Consider the following 23,471-nt stretch of genomic DNA (forward strand, 5'->3'; position numbering starts at 1 on the left):
GTCTTTAAACACTGTGGAATGTGTTTCCATATATATACAGGGCTAGAATTTCACATTATCTCCGATTAATTTAGTCTATTCACTAAACACACACAAAAAGTTTTATCATTACAAGACAGAATTATCAAATTTGATGAGTAATTTGTAGTATATTTAGGCATACTGAGTTCAGTGAATAAACTTCTTAATGATGATAGTGAAAATAGCCCGCAATGTGCAAAGAATCTCGACGTATCTCCTCCTTAGGCTAGTATTTGTACTTCCAGTGTCAAACACATCCGTTTAACTCACAGCTTTTGGTTTGGCTTTCGTATATACTTTTGTGTTCAGTGAAATTTGTACAAATTCACTTTGTATTCACATGGTATAACAAAACGTAATCATTCGCTCATCACAGTAACTAAATTCTAATATCAGCTAAATTCTAATTGGAAAGACATTCCCTGTTTTAATTATTTGTCATCTATCAAGGAACAATTTTTAAGGCTTTTAAATATTATTTGCAGTCATATACTAAAAATTACAAAAAAGAAAAACATTGCTTGGAGAAATTTCTTCTGATATTGTAATTAGACACTACTACAAAGAATATTCAGAAGCCTTAAAAAGTGGCAAAATAGGAAGAACAATACAACGAATATAATACTCAGAATATTTGCTAAATGCAATTAAGTATAATCGCTTTTGCTCAACAGCTGACACCGCTGTTCAGACACCGCCAAAGTATAGAATCTAGTCAAAATACTGCTAGTACAAAATATCGCTTATACCAGGCCTTCTTGCATGAATAAATCGTACAAAGAGCTCCTATTTTCCTCATTTTGTTTGAGATCATTTTCAAAACGTAAATACGTAATCTAGATTCTATATTTTGCCGATAATGTTTTAATTTTAAATGATATAAAATCCTTTATTTTAATCACAAAATGTTTTGGAATGCATGGAATAAAATCTCTTCAAACATTGTCGGTATCTAAGCCCTTTTTCTTCCTATAATCATATTCCGATTGGTAACCTGGCGGATGATTGTGATTGTGCACTCCTGTAGGCATGAAACTTTCCGCGATTACTGAGCATTTACCACGACAACCGCGATGCTGTTCCGCACAACGGTAATGCGATCTGTTCAATTGTTCGGAACGAGATGTCAAGTTATATACGTATCCCTCGTGAACCAGTTGCGGTCTTCCTCTGGCAGAGAGTCTATAAATCACTGGTTCCACAGCTATAAAATTTTCAGAATTTTCAATTTTTATAACAATAATTTATACAAAACGACTTAATGTAATAACAAACATCTTATTTTTAGTAGATTTTACTATATTTAACTAAATAACAAAATAAAACGTACCTGATTGCGTTGAGTTTCCTGCCAAGTTTGATTCGTTGGTCAATTCAACTATTTCGTCGTCATCATCAACAGCATTGTTGCTTTCAATATCGTCGTGCGTGATATTCTCTTCACTGTCGAGTAAATTTTGTTCATCATTGTTATCTGATGAGACAAAAACGTTGTTTTTATTGCTAATATTTGGTTCATTTCTTAATTCCTTAGCTGAACTGAAATCGTTTTCAGTCGTGTGTATTTTTCTTTTTTTACTATTCTTCTTGATTATTCTGTGAGAATGTGTAGATCCTTCTGACGTTTTGTTACTGCTTTCTTGTTCACTGATATCTGACAAAGCAGTTACATCTTTGGAATTGCACTGTAAATCTGACACACTGACATAATCATTTAACAATGGTATAATTTGTCTGTCACCACCCTCCAGTCCTTTTATTTGCAACATCTGCGCCACTTTTAGGAACATAGGTAGATCTTCTTGTCTCACATTTACCTCACCCTGATAAATAAACTTTAGCAGAGCTGTGACTTCCGCATGCTTTACATCCTTCAGTATTATCACCGGATGCTGGCATGGATATTCCTGTTGAATAACTATAAGTTTTTATTTAGCACATTTTTATTGTACAATAGCATAAAGATGAAGTCATACCTTGAATATATTCTTGAAATAAGGACTGCACACAGAGAGAACCAACTTGTGAGCAGCTACCAATTGTCCTTCCACAGCAAGAGTTACATCAACCAGATTATTTTCATTCAAGTGAGAAAGAAAACCAGAAGTCAGATTGTTGGAAAAATTATTCCATTTTAAGGAAAATTCCTTTGATGCTAATACTGTAGCCATATCTTAATCTTTTGTGACAAAAGTAACCTTAAAGAAATTGAAAAATAATTTAGCCATTAAAGTTATATAGAACTTAAATATAATTTAAATATATACATGTGTAAAATGAGATTTGTGAGAAAAACCAAGCAACATTTGAAATACAGACTAACAAAGATACAATAAAGGTTAATTGTTTGACTGACATTTCGTTTATTAAATTTAGTTTCCTCATAATAAATATAATATTTTTACACAATATATAATAAATATAGAATATTATACAATACTCACTGGTATTCTTTCTCTTCGTCTAATTATTATTATTCGACTCTGTTAATTGTTGCACAATGTTGTGCACTTTAATGATTATTCTCTAAGAAAAGAAACGTCTTATCTTCTAAAGAAATTGAGAGAAATATCGTTATAAATTAGAGTAAAAATTCTTAAAAATGTTTGATGTGTGTCAATTCCGTGTAAAATACTTTTTTGGAGACAACATTCCTGTACTAATTTCCGTTACACTCGAGATAAATTATCAAAATATATAACAAAATTTGTCTGATTCTTGTGCCGTAATACTCGCGTGAAGTAATCAACAGTAATTAGAGCGACAGTTGGTGACCAGTGATGAAAGTTTTGGCAGGCTAGCACCAAGGGTGGGAGCCACTGGGAATACGCACACAAGCGAGACCGCCGTCCGTGTGCATGACGTCACACACACGGACGGCGGTCTCGCCTGTGTGCGTATTCCCAGTGGCTCCCACCACCTTGGTGCTCTTGGTGCTAGCCTGCCAAAACTTTCATCACTGTTGGTGACAATGACAATCAGTCCGGGAGAAGTCGGTGTGATTCAGTGCAATTCAGAGTTGACCAGAGTTGACTCACACTCAACTCCAGATAATTTAACGGGACAATTAAGTGTCAACCGTGATTGGTCAATTCTGCTAACTGATTACTGCAATTGGTCAATTCCAATGAAATAATCAACCGGTTAAGTTGGTCCGAATTGGATCAGATCGGAGCGTCGAGAAAAACGCAAGATGAAACAACACAGCATGCGAGCACGTTGATTGGGTCAGTTATAGGGATATTTCTTTTTTTGTATGCGTCGCAACTTACGACACCGATTGGCTGCGTTAGTGGAACGCGTTATCAGTCGCTATTGCGTCATTCTATCTTTGTTTATATGTAATGAGTGATAAAGATAGAATGATGCGCGCTCCTTGAACGCAGCCTATGAATGATAACGAGCGGTAAAAAAGGGAAAGAGAAAGAAAGAGACCAATAGAAGCTCTCTCGTCCGATAACACGTCATGCTTGGCTCGAGGACAGGGCGCGATCGTACTTCCAGATGGTGCTACAAACACCGGTACGAGCGTACGAGTGTTTCTACGAGATTTCGCGCCCCTCCTAAATACCTGTCTCGATTTCTTTTCGCCGACGAAGTTCGACTTTACGGGCGAACAACCTCATTGCTCGATTCGCCGTTTCCCACACAGTTGTGTCTGTTATTTCGCGTGTTGATCTGCAAATTTACAACAAATTGTTCTCGAAGTTGTTGCGAACAACGTCGATCGAGGTTCCGCGCGATTGATTGTCGCACAAGTAAATCGACGTGAGAGGGAACGTCGTCGCGCTCCCCCTCTTTTGGATCCGCTTTTTGTGACAAAGTATATCAACATTCATGGGCGAAGTCGCGATAATTCGTGGAACAATGTGTTCGGAATCGTCACGATTCTAAAGACGCCGCTTCCGGAGGAGAAAGAGAGAAGCGACATTCAACGCGTGTGTCACTCCTCGAATATGTCTACTTCCTTTTCGCAGCAACAAAATCTCAAGCGTAAAGCAACTGGTTTGAACTTGAAGTTTGCACACTTCCAGAGACTTCAGGTATGTCGTGTTCTTACAGAGAGAAAATGCGTATCACTGACCTTCATCACAAATTATTTCTCCGAACGGAGAAAGTATACACACGTTTCAAATTTCATATCTCTCTCTTACAAGCAACTTGGTCTCTCTATATTGTAATTGCGAACAATACTTTTGTTTACAGTTTTGCAGATAATATATACAATAGTCAAAAATTAGTTAAGTAAATGATATAAGCTAGTCTCAAACAGGTTGAAGAAAAATCAAAGATCCTTTTGCGAGCGCTGAATATAAATATACTTGATATATCATTTTTTTGTGTCTGTGTCTTTGCAAATTGATTATGCTATCATCATGACCACAGTGGCACTGACTGATAAACAGCTTCACCAACTGGTGAGTAGAGAATTAGGGTTTTGTATATATTTAAATGTCAATTATTTTATGTTCTACATATGAAAATTTAAAACTAGACATTTATTTTGTTAAATACACACAAATGTAAATTTTTTTGAGTTTCTCAATTTTAATATACAAAAATACTATTTTGTTACATTACTTGTTCATAGGGTATTAGCATTGCAAAAGCTGTAAACTCGACGGAGACTCCTGTAAAGGAGAAACATGTGCGAAGTATCCTTTTCTATCTTTAGAATATTTTAATTCTTTTTCGTAGTTTTTTTTTTTGCCTTTCACAAGACGTGACGGGGCATCTCACATTGAGGTGTTCTTGTTGGAAAATTACTAAGGTGGTTTCCCGTTGCCTTTCCGATTTGGAGGCTCGATTTTAGTTCACATTTCAGTAAATTCGATTGAGAGAGACCGACCCGAAAAAATTCGAAAATGTGGATTCGATCGAATTCGGAACCTTTCTGCTCGTAGTCTCCGCACTTAGGCCGCGAGGCCTACTGGGCCGGCTAGAATATTTTAATACCACATGTATAATCGTATACGTAACCCTCGTATAAAGCGGATATTTTGTTCCACAGAAATCCCACGTTATATAAATCGCGTTATACGACGCTCGCATAAGCGCGCATATTGAAAAAATGAGATTAGACTTTATTTTATTAGATTTTGTACAAACCGCGTTGTTGAAGTACCGCGTTATACGAGAGTTACCTGTATATTCGATGTTAAATATTTTATGTTAAAAGATTCATGTGTGCTTGGAAAAAAGTTCCTTATATAATTAAATAGGTGCAATTATCGGTACATATCGAGAAAAGAGTGGTGCCATTTTTTGGTTGTACATATTGAGGCAACCGTTGCAAGAAAATCAGATTGTTGCTTGGAAATTCTGTCATGTTTTGCACAAACTACTGCGCGAAGGCCATCCTCGAGTTATCGTCGATTCGCAGCGATATCGTGGCAAACTTGAGGATATCGGCAAGCTCTGGCAACACCTGAGAGAAGGCTACGGTCGTCTCATTCAGTTGTATACAAAACTGTTAATTACTAAATTAGATTATCACAAAAGAAATCCACGCTTACCTGGAAATCTGCAAGTAACAGCGGAGGAACTAGAAGCCATCGGAGAAAATGACATCAATGTGTAGTAAGTTATGTTATTCTTGGAATTTTATCTTAACGGAACATGATAGTTTTGTGTGTACGAATATTTTATTTAATTTATCACTGATTTATCATTTTGTTTTTTTCAGCTTCCAAATGTCCGTTGAAATGTTTGATTACATGGATGACATCTTAGAGTTACAGCATGCAGGTACACTGGGAATGAAATGCTAAATGTAACATATCAGATTTCAGATTTTGCACAATTACGTTACATACGTTGCCATCTTAAATGTGACAATTTTCCGCAGCGTGTGTTCATATGTAGTTTTTTTTGTGAATTATAGTTTTCGGTTCTCTGGATATGTCGCGGTCCAATTCGATGACGCCCTGCGGTCAGTGCCGACTCGCGCCGTTAATCCCGTGCATACAGGACGCCTCGCAGCTGTACGATTGTTGCGTAAAAATATTGTTCAAGCTTCACGGCGCGCTTCCGGCCGACACATTAACCGGACATCGCGATAGATTCTCAAAACAATTTCATGAATTGAAAAGTTTCTACAACACTATCAAACATATGCAGTATTTCAAACATTTGATAACTATTCCGTCATTGCCCGAGGTAAAGTAATTTTGTTTTTAAACCATTTTCTGGTTTATATCGTAAAAGTGTAATCAAAACATTTATTCTCTTGTGCATGGTTTTTATTTCAGAATCCACCCAACTTTTTAATACAATCCGAATTAAGAACATATGTCACGCCAATAGTGGTACTTCCGCCTGAAGAATCTATAGACAGCGAGTCTGTTATAGAAACTCTCATCGATACGTCCGACACGGGATCGTTAACGGGAGATCAAATAGATTCTACAAATACACGAAACGGTTCGATATCGCCTGACGTTCTCGCGGAAAGGTATAGCAGTAACAAATTGTTTTCCTCTCTCATTTTCTTCTTTCGTGTGTCTTTTTTTCTTATAAATTTAGAAAAAAAATACAGCAATAGTTTTTAATTGGCAATATGAACGTGTGACTGCAATCTATTACCGATGTTTTGATCTGTCGTTTGGGGTTTATTTTTTCAGAGACAATCTTATTAGTCATTTATGTCAAGAAAACAGTCGTCAAAGACAAGAACTGAATCGCATACTTATGGAACATCAGCAAGTGACCGCGGATCTTAGAAACCGTGTTTTGGAACTAGAATCGACCCTCTCTGCTAAAGTAAGTTATTTATCACACACATTTGATAATTTCTATATCGATTTACATATAACTCTATGCAAATATTTTAGAGCAATGAAATTGTGACGGAGAAGCAAACTTGTCAACAGCTTATAAAAGAGAACACAAATATCTTGGGAAAATTTCAAGAAATTGAAGGTTAGCAAATTTTTAATATATCTATTAAAAGTTGTTTCTCATTCATTCTGCTAATTGAATCAAACGCTTTTGTTTTTCAGGAAAAAATGAAGTTATAGAAGAGAAGTTTAAAAAACTCAAGGATGTTTACTCAAAATTAAGAGAGGAGCATATCAGTTTAATCAGAAAGGTACGTTTGTATATGATAACGATGATAACGTATTATCTACAGAACATTATTTTACACGTTTGCTTATATATCTTGTTATATATCTTATTTATTATGCGCGAAAGAAAGCCGAATTGGACAAAGAACTGGGAGGACTGAATTTGTTGCGGGAACAATCAGAACGTCGAACGTTAAAGGCCGAAGAGCGACTGCAAGAACTTCTTCAAGGACAAGCGTCGGCGGAACAGGAAACACAGAGAGTGACACAAGCACGTCAAGATTTAGAGGATGTAAGGAAGAGACTTGATGCTGTCCAAACCGAGAATTTGGTAAAGATCTTTAGTTGTTTTTAAAAAATAAAAAATGATACATTTATTTATATTTGGTATATATATGTGTATTAAGAAAATTATGTTATAGGCGTTAGTAGCAAAGATAGATTTTATCACTTCCGAGAAAACAGCTTTGGAGGGAGATCTTCATGACTTGCTGGTGCAGAAGGAAGAGCTTGATTTACGAATAACGAATTTGGAAACTGATGCCGAACGAACGTGCAATCGAGTAAAAGTGGACGCCAGCACAGCTTTGTTCGATTTATTACGTGAGTGTAAACGTGCAACGCATCGAGTCCGCGTGTTAAACAACTACTCGTACAGAATTTTGAAGACAAACATCTGTTTTCAGTAAACGCTATATCGGAAGCAGAATCTATCTTGCAGCAAGCGATGCACGCGATCGATAACCCGGCCATATCGGCCCTAACATGTACACCTGATTATCTTGGTGGTTTATTGGAACCCACAGATAAATCACTGCGTGATTTACAAGAAACATACAATGATTATATATCCGACACTACGAAAGGAAAATTGTTGATTCGCGCTTCTATACGCAGCGCATATTTTCTGGCTCTCTATCTGATATACGCAAAATCCACTTCGAACACATCGACGGATATTGGTTCAGCTGACAGTAAGCTTTTTTTTTTAAGAACTAGATTGTCTACACAGATAGGGACGTTAATTATCTTTGTACATAAAGCTGTACTTTTTATTGTTAAGATACTATTGATATTATTTTATAAAATATACATAATATCATGTGTTTACAGGATTCGCCGACGAATGTAAACAATTGGGCTCGCAAGGTTTAATTATGTTGAGTTACATCAAAGAGAAGTCTTCGATGACCGAAGCACAAATTACAAATGTTAAGAGTCAGTTGCAAAAGATTTCGTCTCTTGTAAGTACGTTGTCGACCACTCAGAACAACGTTGAAATCATCGGGAATTTAGTGGAAAACGAGCTGCAAAGTATGGACAAGGCTATAGAAGAAGCGGTTGCAAGAATAAAGGTAAACAAATATATAACACGTTTAACAAACTTATTAAGATATAAACTAGTAAGACACAAATAATGTGTTTTTTCTCGATTCGTTTTTTAACAGGATATGTTGGACAAGTCTCGCGCGGCAGATTCAGGTTTAAAGCTGAAAGTTAACGAGCAGATCTTGGATTCTTGTACAGAATTGATGAAATTCATAAGGAAACTGGTGCAAAAGTCTCGTTTCTTACAGAGAGAAATCGTGGAGCAGGGAAGGGTACGGCAAATTTATTTTAACGAAGTTCGACAAACGAATGTTATCACAAAGATTGAGAAGTAATGAGAAACGTTGATATTTTGCACACACAGGGAACTGCCTCGGCTACGGAATTTTACAAACGTAATCATCAATGGTCCGAAGGTCTCATCTCGGCAGCAAAAGCGATTGCTATGGGCGCAAATTTCTTGCTGTAAATTTGAAAAAATATTTTATTTTTAATTACATTGTAGCATTACATTACATGTTACATGCAGATGATTATCGTTACAGAGAAGCAGCGGATAAAGTTGTATCGGGCAAGGGGAAATTCGAACAATTGGTTGTCGCTTCGCAAGGAATAGCAGCATCTACCGCACAACTGGTAGTCGCTAGCAGAGTCAAGGCTGACAGAAACAGCACTAATTTGACTGAACTTTCAAAAGTCTCGAGAGAAGTGACTCAGGCGACAGCGAACGTTGTAGCAACTGCCAAAAGCTGCAACCATCTGGTCGAGGAAAATGGTATGTGATTTGAAGACATTTTTCTCATTTTATACTGTGTTATATTAAATGTCCGTTTTATTTCACTTTGTTGCGCGCGCACAGAGGATTTAGACATGTCCAATTTGAGCTTGCATCAAGCTAAAAGACTGGAAATGGAAGCGCAAGTGCGAATCTTGGAACTGGAACAGGCTCTGGAAACCGAGAGATTGCGCCTGGCAGCTCTACGACGCTATCATTATCAACTCGACGGAGACAGCGAAACATAAGCGATATTATGGATTTGAGTCTATATTAAAAATCACACTTAGCAATTGCAAAAATTGTAGATAAGAAAGTATAGCAGTGTTGTGTAAATTAGTCTAATTATTCCGTTATAGAGCAATTGATTTGACTTCTATTACACACAAACAAAATTTATTCATCATTTATTCTTAGAATTTATATATATATACACACACACACATATTGTGCAAGTATCTAAAATATCAACGAATTTTCGTCGATAGAAACTGATCTATACATAACGTACTTTATTGATAAATGCTCGAGTATTATAATTTACTCGTCACACCCGATCTTTCATCTTACACGTCATTTTTCAATTGATGCAGTATTTGTTTTTTTTTTTTTGTTGTTGTATTATGTTTACATGTATTACAGAGCATTTATGAAGTAAAGTACATTTGTCAAAGAAAATGCAATGAGCAATGAAATTCAAAATATCTAAAGTGAGTTTTTTTATTATAGAGTAATTTTATAAGAGAATTACATTTGTTTTTTGAAACATATATTTTTAAGAAGAGAATTTGTATGTTAATTAATAATCGTGATTTTGGAAATCTATAAAAACTCCCGAGTGTATTTTTTAGTTCCGTATAGTATTTTGATCTTGACGATCTTAGATGATGATGTTTGTAATGTTGCGTGTAGAATATAATTTAGACTGAGCACACAAATTTTTGTAATACCGCATCTTTTTGGAGATGAAGGCAAAATTTTCAAAATTCATAAGTGTGCGTACGTTTGGCATAAGTGAAACTCGCATGTGTGAAATTTCTCCGACGAAGTCTCTTTACCAAAGTTATTTTATACATATAAATACTGTTTTTCTCAATAAATTATCAAGAATCAATCCACGCGTTGATATAATTCCTCTTTAATTTTATTAAATTATTTATTAAATTACATTTAAAATTTTCTAATGGGTGAAAATTTCTTTTCGAACGAAAATTTGTTACTCCCGCGGTTCTCGTTCGCGCGTGCTGTGTTTATCTGCTGCGGATAAGACAGAAAACGTAACGTTACTTTACCGACGGTAACGTATCGCGATCTTTATTCGTAATTTGTATAAGAGAGATAAATTTTAGTTATATGTATAATAAAATTATAAATCACGTAATATATTATCACAAGTAAGCACACGGTCGACGCAGCGTTTGTTCGTCGAGCGGGAGCGACTGCCCGGTTTACGTACCGAGCGATCGTGTTTCTGTTTTCGAATCCGGGAATCAGCCGAATCAGCGGTAAACTCGCTTTGCAGCATGGCGTCGACGTGTGTCGTCCTGGAATGCGGACGAAGAGCGTAGTAACGCTTTGGTTTGCGCTTTCGGAGGATATATATAATCTGTACAGATGTTTCGCGTATCAATGAGAATCATCTCATGAGAGCGCGTGGACAGGTGAGATAGTCTGGGACTTTGGGGGTTCAAAAAAAAAAAAATAAAATAAAATAAAATAAAATGGTAGTCGGCGGTGTCCCCACGGCGTTCTCGGAATTCCGCGAGGGACGATGCGATCCGCGCCGTTCGCGGATATGGCGGCAAATTCCAGTTGGGACGCGATCCCCGATACGGGATAATCGCGAAATGGATGCGTGACCGGTCGTCGCGACTGTGCCGCGCGTTTGTCAACGCATCACACGCGTCCCGGCGAAACGGACGCGGTTAATCGATGACGGACGAGAGGCGGAAACGCGTCCCTCGCGACGTTTAAAACACAGTCCGCGCGCGATGCACGGTACCGCATTTTGAAGCACAGTGGCGACTTATCATGGCGGCGTGATTTTTTTTCGCTGCCAGTTGTGTGTATCTCGTTTACTCTCGCGTGTGTACGTGACGTCTCGCGCCGAGGAATCCGCACGAGTGTTAGCTGCACGTCGGCTGCGGGTCGGATTATGGTTTCTGTGCCGCGTGCTAAGCCGAACATCACCCCGAGAACTTGTGGCTCGTCGCACGTACTAGCGATAACGACGACGTATCTCCGATAACAACGGCGCAACGGTTCGACGAATAAGCTTCGGTGTTTAGTTCAAGAACCCTTTTTATGTACATACACGCGCACACGTATGCGAATGTATGTATGCACACATACATTTGTTTACAAATTTGTATTCCGAATAATTGTACTCCGGGCAGTAGTTTTTGCACTGTAATGCTATACCGTACGCAATTGGACAATGTAATGAATAAAACCTGTTGTAGTTAGATCGCCGGGAGTGTTCGTTGCTTAATAATGTATCTTTGGTAATCTTTTTAAGATACACCAGGATGAACAAGCGTCGTAGAACATCCTCGGTGGCGAGTCGCGGCACCGAGGACGACGGTGACGATATCCCACCTGAACCAACAAAAAGAAGGAAAAAACTAGACCCTGTGAGTGTGCACTCGTGTACATTTATCATCTCTACACCAAGTTCTTTTTATGTTATGTTTGAATACCATTCACATGGTTTTGAGTTATGTATGTATGTTGTTTTTCATGTGCATAGAGTGACTTGTGCCAACAATTGTATGATGTACTTCGTAATCAGAAGAAGGAGGACGGAACCCTGTTGTGTGATGCATTTATACGTGTGCCTAAGCGCAGGCAAGAGCCAGGATATTACGAAGTTGTTTCTAATCCTATTGATCTCCTAAAAGTGCAACAGAAGCTGAAAACAGATGAGTATCGTGATATGGATGACCTTGCTGCTGATATTCACCTTATGGTGAATAATGCAAAAGCTTTCTATATGGTAAGATTATATACTGTTTTTTTTTTTTTTAGTAATCTGTTTTGTAATCTGTTTATTCAATTGTATATAAACTATTTAGATTTGTCTTTAATTTTGCAATTTTTCTATAGCGTACATCTCCCGAATACAAAGATGCCACCGAGTTGTGGGAATTGTGTGTAAATACTAAAAATCGTATTATGGAAGAGTACGAGGATCCAGAACCCAAGGGAAAACTTATTCTAAAAGTTGGGAGATTGGTAATTGTCATAATTTTAATCTTTCATTATTATGTGAATTATTTTAAGAATAAATGGATCTAAACCTCTGTATCATGTTTTGCTTATCACAATAGTTATGTGTTAACATATCAATGTACATTTAGGCAAGAAGAGCAACAGCAAGACAGGAGGATGCTGAAGACACTTCTGAGAGCTCTGCAAATCTCGATGAGGAAACTATGCAGCTCTTTGAAGACTTATTCGCAGCAGTTATGACAGCAACTGATCCAACTGATAACAATCGGCCTCTTCATATTATGTTTCAACTCAAACCATCGAAAAAAGTATGTAGTTCTTATTCTTGAATTAAACGGTGATTTGTATATCATGTTTTTCACACAATTGCATTAATTACACAGTTGTATCCAGAATATTACGATGTAATTGAAACACCAATTGATTTGAAAACCATTGCAAGAAAAATTCAAGAGGGTGCATATAGTTTAATCAGCGATATGGAGAAAGATCTAATGCTTATGTGTCGTAACGCTTGTCAGTTTAACGAGCCCGGTTCTCAGATCTATAAAGATGCAAAACAATTGAAGAAAATAATTACCGCAGCCGCGAAAAGGCAAGACAGCGGGCTAGGCGGTAACACTCCTAAGATCGCGACAACCGCACCGTCGACGAGAAGCAAGAGAGGTAATCGCACTATGGCACAAGCGTTAATAGCACAAACTGCGGCATTACCGGACGAAGATGACGAGAGTGACGACGAGGAAGAGGATCCTGGCGAAACTGAAGAGGCTGATAATCCGCAATGGCAACTATTTCAAACTATTCGTACTGCTCCTAATAATCAAGGTTCGATTATTTTACTATATAGCATCATGAAATTATTTGAACAATTATTTGAAGGATTGTTTAATTGATAATTTGTGTATATTGTATATTATGTTGCACACAGGTGTAAGAATGAGTGAATATTTTTGGAAACTTCCATCAAAAAGATTATATCCTGATTATTATAAGACGATTAAGAATCCTATATCTTTATTACAAATACGTACAAAAATTAAGGTATGTATTAGTAACATCTATACGTGTATAATACACACACACACACACATATATAAATATTTTCTTAAAAATTCTCGTAACGTGTCACTTCGATCATTGATTTTAGAGAGGTGAATATGGTACTGTTAGTGAAGTAGCTGGAGATATGAATATCATGTTTGAAAATGCTAAGAAATATAACATGCATACTTCTCGATTGTATAAGGTAATTGTATAAATAGAATATTATACAGTTCAAAATTTAGGGAATATTTTATTACTATAATATTAGCTTTAGATGTAATTATTTATTGTTAATTCAAAGAAAGCTATATTCTTATCTTATTGTTTTCTTCTATTTTTTATTACAGTGTGCTGTTAAATTGCAAAAAATAATGCAAATGAAAGTACAAGAGCTTCTAGAATTTGATCAGGTAAAATTTTTTATATGATATTACATTTGAATACAATAATTCTCACGTATATTTTTGAAACGACATGACTAAGAAGTTTTTTTTTTTTTTACATATGTTTTGTCATCATAGGATTCAGATTCGGACAACAGCTCTGAAAATAGTTCGCAACAGCCTAAATTAATCAAACGTGCTCCAAATCTTTTGACGCGAGGAAAATATAAAGATAACATACCGCTGAAAAAAAGATTGTATGCGTTAGTTAAGTGTGTCATAGAATATGTTGTGAGTATTTTTAAAAGTACAGTTTTAAAATATCATTTTTACTTGTGGAGATTAATCTTGTGATACAATATGTGTAACTGTTTTACAGTGCGAAGATGGTCGGCAACCTATGATGATGTTTATGGAAAAACCGTCGAAAAAATTGTATCCCGATTATTACCAAGTAATAGCAGAGCCCATAGACATGCTGGCGATCGAGGCTAATATCAAAGCGGAAAAATATCAGAATGAAAACGAATTGTTGCAGGACTTTAAGGTATTGTATTATATTGTTACTCTTGATCGATAATTAATCGCGGTACACGTCAGCAAAGTATCTGGCTTACAAGTGTCTTGCCTCATCCTTTAGTTGATGTTTAATAATTGCCGGCAATATAACGAAGAAGGTTCGTTGATATACGAGGACGCTAATACATTGGAAAAAGTTCTTATGGATAAGGTAAAGGAATTAGGACCCTTGCCCGACACTCCCAAGTCCAAATCCGCCGCGTCAACCCCAACTAGAAATGTCGGGTATGTTATGTATTTATGTAAAAAGAAAAAAGAAAAAACAAGAAAAGAGATGACTCTATTTTTCTCTTTTCTCTATTTTCTTTCTGCCATCCCCTATTTTAGGAGGCCGAAAAAAGTAGTGCCGCTTCATCTGCAAAAGTTGCGAACCCTGTACGATACCATAAAAGATTATCACGACACAAAAGGACGGCAATTGTCGTTAATTTTCATGAAATTACCAAATAAAAACGAATACCCAGATTATTACGAAGTAATAAAGCAGCCGATACACATGGAGAAGATAGCTTCGACTTTGAAGAATAACGGATACGAAACATTGGACGAGCTGGTCTCTGACTTTATATTAATGTTCGACAATGCGTGCAAGTATAACGAACCGGATTCGCAAATATATAAGGTTTGTACAAGATTTTTATTTCAGAAAGCACTCGTTTAAAAAGTTTCTCTAAAAAGGTTTAGAAATTGATATTAGAAAAAATATTAGAGGAACACTTTATTTTTGTTTCTCTGAAAAGTCTCAGTATGACTTGGTCTATGAGTTAACAAATAGTTGATGGCATGCGAGCACTTTTTCATCACATAGAACAATGAATACGTATAAGAGATAATTTATTATTTAAAATATATTTTGCAAAAAATATATTTTTTAAATTTTAGTTAACGCAAATCTTATCATGTGTAAAATAAAAGTGTAAATAATTCAAGAAAAACACATCGAAAGGTGGTGGCAGTAAACCTAAAAGTTCCTAACATTCCGCATAATATTTTTAACTCATAAAGTAACAAAAATTAACTTTGCTTTTCTACATTTTCTATAAATAATATAAAATTGAATTTATCTTGTGTTAGTTATTGAATTGAATATTTTTACAAAGTAGTTCTTTTTATCTAGTTGATAAAAGAGAGATATATCAGTAACTTAATAACGTTAGTTTGCTGATTTATATTCAGAGGTGTTAAGTGTTGAAGAAGTTAAACCTTACAAAAAAAAAATGTATTCAATTTGAGAATTATAATATGACATTTATGATTCTCAACGGACAATGCGCGCAAGCAAACGTCGATTGAAATTTCGCGGTAAAACATGGCAAGACCAATCTGTTTATGATCCGAGGTTTGAGGTTACGTCGCGAGGCTTCCTCTTGAGACTTTGTGTCGGTTTGTTCCAGTTCTCGTTTCGCGCGAAGCCCTTTTCCCGAAAGAATGTCAAAGGGTGCGCGCTTCGTGCAAACTTGTGAAACACACGTGCACGGCGTATTAGGATCATCGAATTAAATTTAAAAGTTTGCACAATGTATCGATCGCTTGTGTAATAATAATAATATTTTAACCTTTGACAATTTAATGCATTTTTACATTCGCGATTCTCGCGATCTTCCGGAATAAGTTTTATTATACAAAGTGCTTCCTCGTTTTTTCCGATAACGATTTTTTTTGAATGTAAATCCCAAGAATGTTTACACAAAATATTAATCAAGATGCGCCCAATATTGACGCTGGGCAAAATCCAACAAAATCCGTTCGATCGTGTTTCATACGCCTGTTGAGAGACAAGGAGTTAGATGAACACATACGAAAAAGATCTAAGAAGAATGACACAGAAGTAAACAAATCTATTGTTTCGTGATGTTTTAATAATGGTTTTTAATTTGTAGAAAACTGTTATCGGAGCATATATAAGTGTAAATAAACTGTAAGATAAACGAATATAAACGATTAAAAGTCGGCATTTTTTTTTTTAGGACGCTTTAATTCTTCAAAGATTAGTGTTGCAAAGCAAAATCCAGTTGAGTGAGGATGATGAGAGTGTTCCTGATGTGCCAGCAGCTATACAGGAATTATTGGCAACAATATTCACCGCACTTTACAATCATCAGGATGAAGAGGGAAGATGTTACTCGGATTCTATGGCAGAACTTCCAGAGCATGACATTGTTGATGGCAAAAAGTATGAATGTATTTTAAATAGTTTAAATTCTGTTTTCTTTTTAGAAAGTTTTATATTTATGGCTTTTTAAAATATATATATATATATATATATATATATATAATACAAAAACTTTTTACGCACAAAAATAGGATACGAGGATTGTCATTGGACTTAATAAAAAGAAGATTGGACAGAGGAGTTTACAAAAGGTTGGATCGATTTCAAGAAGATGTCTTTACATGCCTAGAGAGAGCACGAAAGTTATCGCGCACAGACTCACAACCGTTTGAGGACAGCGTGGAGCTTCAGGCATTTTTTTTACGCACTCGTGATGAAGCAACGCGTGACTTGTTACATTCGCCTGCGCTAAATTATACGCTCATCGACCTGTCTTCTCAAGTTACAGAACTGAAACGAATCAAACAGCAACAGGAATTAAATTTACCTAACGAAGATGAGAGCTGTGATGGAAATGAAACAAAAGTGAGTTAAACTTTTTCTTACAATATATATTTTTCTTTCTCTTTTGCAATTTTACGCAAGATTTAATATTTCATATAGTTTAAACTTTTTTCTTCGTTTTTCTTTCTTATTAAATATTTAAATTGGTATAAATTTTAGACGTCATATATTATTATATATAAGTTTTTTACTTGTATTACGATTTTACTTGTATATCTTATTTTTGTATTATAATTCTAAAAATAATAAAATTACTTAAACAATTGGTTTTTAAGTGATTTTATCATTTTTAGGATTCTGATACAAATACAAATGCCGAAACAAATAGTGATAATGGAGGTTCTATGAGTTTCAATCAGGAAGTGTACAGAGCTGGCGATTTTGCGTACATTGAACCTACGGAAAGAGGCATGGAGTACAGTGTGGTTCTCATAGAGAGGCTTTGGACAAATTCGGAAGGCCAGCAAATGTTGTACGGGAATTTATTTTACAGACCAAGCGAGACCTATCATGTGGCGTCGCGAAAATTCTTAGATAAAGAATTATTCAAAAGTGATGCTCATGTTGCGGTACCGTTAGCGAAAGTAGCTGGCAGATGTTGCGTTTTAAGTGTCAAAGATTATTTCCGTATGCAGCCTGAGGGATTTCTCGAAAAAGATGTTTACGTGTGCGAATCACGCTACTCCACGAAAGCCAGAGCTTTCAAGAAGATCAAGGTTTGGAATTTTGATCCCGATCATTTGAAGCTGATCCCGAGAGAGAAACTTCTAGAACCGAAGCGAGTGATCTCTGTATATAAGGAAAGATTAGAAAAACACAAAGAAGAAATTGCAGAATTGGAAGAGGGGGAAAAATTGTCGGAGAAAGAAAGACCTGTGAGTAGTCAACTTTTTTTTCGGAAAATATTTTTCCTTCAAAATTCCTTTATATTAAAATTTTATAATAAATATATTTTTTTATACAGAATGTAATATTATATAATCCGGATGATACGGAAAACACGTATTATGAACAGTACAATACATGCGCGGGTCCTGTAAAAACCGGCGATTTTGTTTACGTAGCAACAGACGGAGGCAGGCAACAAATAGCACAAATCGATGCTATATGGTCTACCAAAGAGTAAGGAATCAGTTCTCTCAATAGAATAGTTTCATTGTTTCTACATATTGAGTGTAATTATTTATAATGTATTGCATTGTGTTTTCAGCGGGAAATGTTATTTCAAAGGTCCATGGTTGTTGATGCCCACAGAAGTGCCACATACACCTACGAAGTTATTTTATAAACAAGAATTGTTTTTATCCACCGTAGACGGTACTCATCCTATTGTAGCTATTGTTGGAAAATGTGCTGTTTTGGATTTCGGAGAATATACGTGTAGTGAGTATTCGCTATGTTTGCAGTTCTCGACACAGAGAGAAAATTAACGAGCCACTAATTTGGCGTTTATTTATCGCGATTTCAGGCAGACCGACAGAGATTCCAGAAGACGACGTGTTCATTTGCGAATCGCTGTATGACGAGAGCAAAAACTTAATAAAGAAATTAGGTCCGGAAGGTTTGAAGAAGTTCAATCATTCGCCGACAGTGACCGAGGATGAAATCTTCTTTTTTCGAAGACCGATTAATCCTGCCAAAGTATGTGTTGAAAATCGAGTATATCACTTAACACACAAAAGCGCATACAGTAATCTATATTCTGCAAATGGCGAAATAGAATACAATCTAGTATTCGTTCTATGCGACTAACTGTTATTATCGCTTTTGCATGTTGACGTGTGTGTTGTAGATCTCGAGCGATGTGGCTCAGACGCAAAATCAAGTCAAGCCCGTCACGCCCAGCTCGGCCCAGTTTGAAATGGTAATTACTAATCACAGAATCGTACATAAATATGTATATATATATATATGTATATATATATATATTTATTTATTGTTTCTTTAATAACGAGCAATATGAGAGACGCACGTTTTTAGTCGAGATCACACGCAAGCCGATACATTAGAAGAATCCGATCGCTAACTTCACTGTCGCAAAAATAAAAAAAAACAAAAAACAAAAGCATGCTTCTTCCTTCGATTTTCAATTGCACAAATATTTATTTGCGTGTGATACAGATATTTTGTCGTATCAGCAGAATGCATCCACACGCATGTTTTCGATCTATGCCGGCATATATTCATGTTTCTTTTTCTTTTTTGATTATTTGTAACTATATATGTGTTAATATTTTATATAATCGAGCAATTTTATATATATATATATATTCAATATATATATATATATATAATTTTAAGTCAGAGCACCTGTTGGGTTTATCGCTAATAATCTATTATGAAAGCACCACCAAAAAGAGACTGTGCTTCCATGTCATTCTAACCCAACTAATATAAGACTGAAGAATTTTGCTTTAGACTCAACTAATTTTGTTCGTAAAAAAAAAAGATCGAACTGATAGGCATACATGTTTTTCTATCTGTGTATGCGTACGTTGACTATACATGCGTATATGTACACATTGACGATAACAAATTCAAGAACGACTGTTTGTCTCGTCACTATTGATATAAATAGATTAGATATGTGGAATATGATCGAAGTGAACGGAGTGTAATTATCAAGAGGGAGAATAAAAGTGTGTCGTGTCTCAATATAATTATCCTCAGACGAACAAAAAAGAAAGAGAAAAAACGCTTTGTTTCTAATTAACTCTTTCTGTCTGCATATCTGGCAAAAACCGAATCGTGAAAAATTTTATATTTCACAACCGGTAGTAACGGATAATATGAAGGTAACATAAGCATAAATGGTATAGGAAGCGTCACCATTGTTACCGAAGCTGGAACCAGATGTACTAAGCATGGGGGTAGGATTGGGAGTGGGAGTGGGAGTAGGAGTTGGGGAGGACAGCATGGATGCTGGTGGTCCACCATCCGTTGGATCTGCAGAAGCTCAACCGGTGCTCTCCAATACTCAAACACCTGTATCGACCAAAAAGGTAGGCTTTATCGTGACCACTTTGTTTTTTTGTTCTTGTTTTTATTTTTTTTATTTTTTATTTTTTTCACTTTTTATTAAATATTTGTCACACGTCACAATTTCGTTTATTTCACTTTTCTTTTGTTTTAGAGAAATATGCCAGCATACATACTTTGTTTTTATTTAATTTTTGTTGTTGTTGTATCGTTTGTAAAAACACCATTTATCTCAACAAATAGATCGACAATTTGATGTTACTCAGCTACTTAGGCAAAATGTGTGTTCGTTCACATTAAGAAAGAAAAGTGACATTATAATTTGTGGTTTTTCTTCTGTTTAGAAAACGGCCGGTAAGAAATTAGTTACGGGCTATATTTTGTATTCGAGTAAAATGCGAACGCAGATTACACAAAACTATCCTGAATCGTCCTTCGGGGAGATTAGCAGAATTGTTGGCAATGAGGTATTTATTTCTTTTTTCCATTGTTGATTTTTGTTTATTGTCGAGAATATATATATGTACATATTTGATGAAGGAATGTATGCAGAATAAATTTTCTCATACATGACTGTGTGTGTATATACGTGTGTTTGTTGTTCTCGAGCGTCAAATTTGTTGAACTATGTAAAAATCTTGATCGATTTTGTGCGAAGAGAATTTATAAGCGCGAGAGAACACGATTAGTTAGATGCGATATAATGTATACATTTGAATACATCATCTCAAAAATATTATTCAGCATACTTGATCCTTTATCTAAACAAATTTGTATCTTTACTGGCTACTTTCTATAAATATAGATATTTGTGTGCAAGTTGCATAATAGTCTTTCTTTTATACTCTTCTAAGTAGCATATATAACTTTTATAAATTCTGTGTGAATATATATATATATGCATTGAATTTTATACTGTGTCTGTACTTCATTAATATCTAGAATATATATATAATACACTTTGGATTTTAATACAAATTATTAGAATACATATGTGTCATTATTTTGGATGTTATAAACGTTATCTGCTTATCGAATTTTCGTGAAGAGAGTAGCCATCGTATCTGAAAATAATTGTGAAATATATTTAGAAGCTATTAAACTTCGTCAAACTGTTTATCAAAGTTAAAACGTAACAGAATCGATCACGTAAAACTCTCGTTCCAGTGGAGGAGATTGCCGGCGGGAGAGAAGCAAGCCTGGGAGGAGCGAGCGATCAAAATGAACGAGGACGGTGGCCAAATAAAAGGAACGGCTTCGGTCGGCACAAACGCCACGCAAGATGTAGTGTACGAATGCTGTTGGGACAACTGCGACTGGCAGTTCGAGGACATGACCGATTGCATCGATCATTGCATCGCGGAGCAAAATGGTCACGTTCAGTCGTCGTTCGTCAATGCACCTAGTGGTAAGTATTGTATAATCAATAGCCTTACGCGTGTGTGGTCACATGGAAAATAAAATGCAAAATTCAATTTGGAACAGATGTGGAGTATCAGTGCCAATGGCGCGGTTGTGGCAGAACAAAGAAATCTGTTCCGCCGTTTCCAAGTGTACAGAGACTCGCAAGGCATGTGAAAGAAGTGCATATTCTCAAGTCGCATGGACGTATAATACCACCTTCCGAAAGAAGCAAGTATGTGTTTTTTCTCCGTTTTTTGTACATAATAGAAGTGACATATGTGTATGTGTAATTATATTTTCTTGCAGAAATTACATGCCGTCAAAAGGACCTACGGTATTACCGCCGATGGAAACAGGTAAAGTATATTTTTAACCTTATTTAGTACATGTATTTTATGTATATACAAACACGAATAAGAACAAAAAACTATTCCGTAGAAACTTCAGCCGCAGCAACTCAGACAAGCAACTTGCCTGCCGCTAAGCAACCGGAACCGATGTTTGTTGCAGTACCACCTAGACCAAGTCGCGTATTACACTCGGACGCCTACTTAAGGTATAGAATATAAGTCAAGATCTAAAATATCTTTCGTAGAAGAGAGAGACTAACATTACACTTTGAAATTATATCGGTTTTGTTTGTTTTTCAACTTGCGCAGGTACATCGAAGGATTAAACGTGGAGAATCGTTACATATCAAATTGGGACAAGCAAATGAATGCCAGTCCCGATAACACTCAGATTCCCGACATGACGAAGCTACCCGCCGAATGGCTGGGAAATGGCGTTGGTAATCACGGTAATGTAGTGAACGCCTTGTGGACACTGAGAAACATGATGATGCGGGATGTGTTGGCCATCAATAAAACTTTATAGTTTATAAACTATTAAAGATTTTTATAATTTTTGCCGCGCAACATGCAACCTACATTATTACATAGAGATCCGTGATGATAGATGAAAGACTGATGATACTTCAATCATTTGAGACTCTATAAATAATTTATATTTATGCTCTATTCTATAAGAACTGTCCTCGATTTTTCGTCTGGTGCACATGTTCCTTCTTAGAAAAATTATACCCATTCAGGCAATAAGTAAACTAACATTTAAACGGTGATGTGTCGATTGCGCTACATAAATAGTTCGCCGTTAGTTGCTATTAGACGCATAAATCGAGATCACTTTCTCTCATGGAATAGAGAATAACAATTCTTTTTTTTGTTTGTTTTATTAATACTTAAATTTTTTTGTCATAATTCTTAAGTTTATGTTTAGTGATGTGTATTTCAAACGTTGAGTTAGAACAGGCTTGTAGAGAGTTTGCACTTTCAGGCACGGCTGTGACCAAAAGTGTCAACTTTTTGCAAGCCTGAGTTAGAGCAAAGAGTTGATTTTGTTTGAGATATTTAAATCGAAATTTTAAGCTTGCAACTAGCAAAAAACTTCGTTTTTTTTTTTTAAATAAATGTTTGTTTAGTCTTCTGTTTTTATATCTATAAATAAATTTGGATTCTTAACGCTTTTAACACTATTGTTTGAATATACGATATGTGTGTACATAACAAAAAAATCGTACTATTATAGAAATTCCTCATTACGTGTAAATACATCTATCAATTTTCATTTTTAATTCTCGAAAGAAAATTTTATACTCTTTCTGTATAGCGCAAGGTAATACATATTCTTATATTAAGAAAAATATAAAACTTTGAAGTTTCTTCCTGTATTAAAAAAAACATATGATGAAAAGTTGTATCTGTATATAGAAACTACAATATAATCCGCGCGAGATGAGATGTACTGATAATGCACAGTACGCTGAGCTCTTCTCATCGATACTTTAACATTGTCGATACTGAAGACAGCGAGATTAAATCAAATGATTTAATTTATTATTGTTCTAAAGTAAAAAAAAAAAAAAAAAAAAAGTGAAATCTGTATCTCTTATGCATGCTCTGTACGCATCTTTTGGTATATTATTTTTTCAGAACTTTCGATATGACTGGAAGAATTTTTCGAAATACGCGCGCGCGCGC

The 23,471-nt window shown here is 35.7% G+C and overlaps 3 protein-coding genes across 11 annotated transcripts; 2 read left to right on the plus strand and 1 right to left on the minus strand.

Annotated features, from left to right (window-relative positions):
• Positions 1 to 753: 753 nt before the first annotated feature.
• On the minus strand, positions 754 to 2,790 carry LOC109856686 (protein abrupt-like). Of its 2 annotated transcripts, XM_020432239.1 has the most exons (5): positions 2,657 to 2,790; positions 2,466 to 2,571; positions 1,998 to 2,219; positions 1,352 to 1,928; positions 754 to 1,225 (listed from the first exon to the last, which is right to left on the minus strand). In XM_020432239.1, exons 3-5 carry the CDS (start codon positions 2,190 to 2,192, stop codon positions 957 to 959), a joined length of 1,041 nt encoding a protein of 346 aa, XP_020287828.1. In that variant the 5' UTR covers positions 2,193 to 2,219; positions 2,466 to 2,571; positions 2,657 to 2,790; the 3' UTR covers positions 754 to 956. The 2 variants fall into 2 exon arrangements, with proteins under 2 accessions (XP_020287828.1, XP_020287827.1); XM_020432238.1 differs by having other exon boundaries at positions 2,466 to 2,790.
• A 661-nt stretch (positions 2,791 to 3,451) lies between these two features.
• On the plus strand, positions 3,452 to 10,306 carry LOC109856685 (huntingtin-interacting protein 1). Of its 2 annotated transcripts, XM_020432236.1 has the most exons (18): positions 3,452 to 4,064; positions 4,228 to 4,439; positions 4,613 to 4,676; positions 5,244 to 5,601; positions 5,708 to 5,769; positions 5,906 to 6,180; positions 6,273 to 6,475; positions 6,645 to 6,783; positions 6,855 to 6,942; positions 7,023 to 7,111; positions 7,216 to 7,419; positions 7,511 to 7,691; positions 7,775 to 8,062; positions 8,202 to 8,443; positions 8,537 to 8,689; positions 8,782 to 8,882; positions 8,963 to 9,192; positions 9,277 to 10,306. In XM_020432236.1, exons 2-18 carry the CDS (start codon positions 4,398 to 4,400, stop codon positions 9,438 to 9,440), a joined length of 2,883 nt encoding a protein of 960 aa, XP_020287825.1. In that variant the 5' UTR covers positions 3,452 to 4,064; positions 4,228 to 4,397; the 3' UTR covers positions 9,441 to 10,306. The 2 variants fall into 2 exon arrangements, with proteins under 2 accessions (XP_020287825.1, XP_020287826.1); XM_020432237.1 differs by lacking the exons at positions 3,452 to 4,064; positions 4,228 to 4,439; positions 4,613 to 4,676; positions 5,244 to 5,601 and having other exon boundaries at positions 5,707 to 5,794.
• Positions 10,307 to 10,403: 97 nt separating this feature from the next.
• On the plus strand, positions 10,404 to 23,152 carry LOC109856684 (protein polybromo-1). 7 transcript variants are annotated; one of them, XM_020432232.1, is made up of 27 exons: positions 10,404 to 10,853; positions 11,711 to 11,825; positions 11,942 to 12,187; positions 12,298 to 12,426; positions 12,552 to 12,731; positions 12,807 to 13,251; positions 13,355 to 13,467; positions 13,574 to 13,672; positions 13,818 to 13,880; positions 13,992 to 14,144; positions 14,233 to 14,400; positions 14,494 to 14,657; positions 14,760 to 15,054; positions 16,400 to 16,605; positions 16,737 to 17,070; positions 17,343 to 17,924; positions 18,014 to 18,171; positions 18,260 to 18,432; positions 18,518 to 18,690; positions 18,842 to 18,913; positions 19,869 to 20,051; positions 20,373 to 20,495; positions 21,196 to 21,436; positions 21,514 to 21,664; positions 21,739 to 21,788; positions 21,871 to 21,988; positions 22,092 to 23,152. In XM_020432232.1, the coding sequence occupies exons 2-27, from the start codon at positions 11,721 to 11,723 to the stop codon at positions 22,306 to 22,308; spliced, it is 4,941 nt and encodes a 1,646-aa protein (XP_020287821.1). In that variant the 5' UTR covers positions 10,404 to 10,853; positions 11,711 to 11,720; the 3' UTR covers positions 22,309 to 23,152. The 7 variants fall into 7 exon arrangements, with proteins under 7 accessions (XP_020287821.1, XP_020287818.1, XP_020287824.1 ...); XM_020432229.1 differs by lacking the exon at positions 10,404 to 10,853 and adding an exon at positions 10,977 to 11,526 and having other exon boundaries at positions 21,880 to 21,988; XM_020432231.1 differs by lacking the exon at positions 10,404 to 10,853 and adding an exon at positions 10,979 to 11,631.
• The last annotated feature ends 319 nt before the right edge of the window (positions 23,153 to 23,471 follow it).

The sequence above is a fragment of the Pseudomyrmex gracilis genome, unplaced genomic scaffold (genome assembly GCF_002006095.1).
Source record: "Pseudomyrmex gracilis isolate BER0280 unplaced genomic scaffold, ASM200609v1 scaffold_130, whole genome shotgun sequence".
Classification (NCBI taxonomy): Eukaryota; Metazoa; Arthropoda; class Insecta; order Hymenoptera; family Formicidae; genus Pseudomyrmex; species Pseudomyrmex gracilis.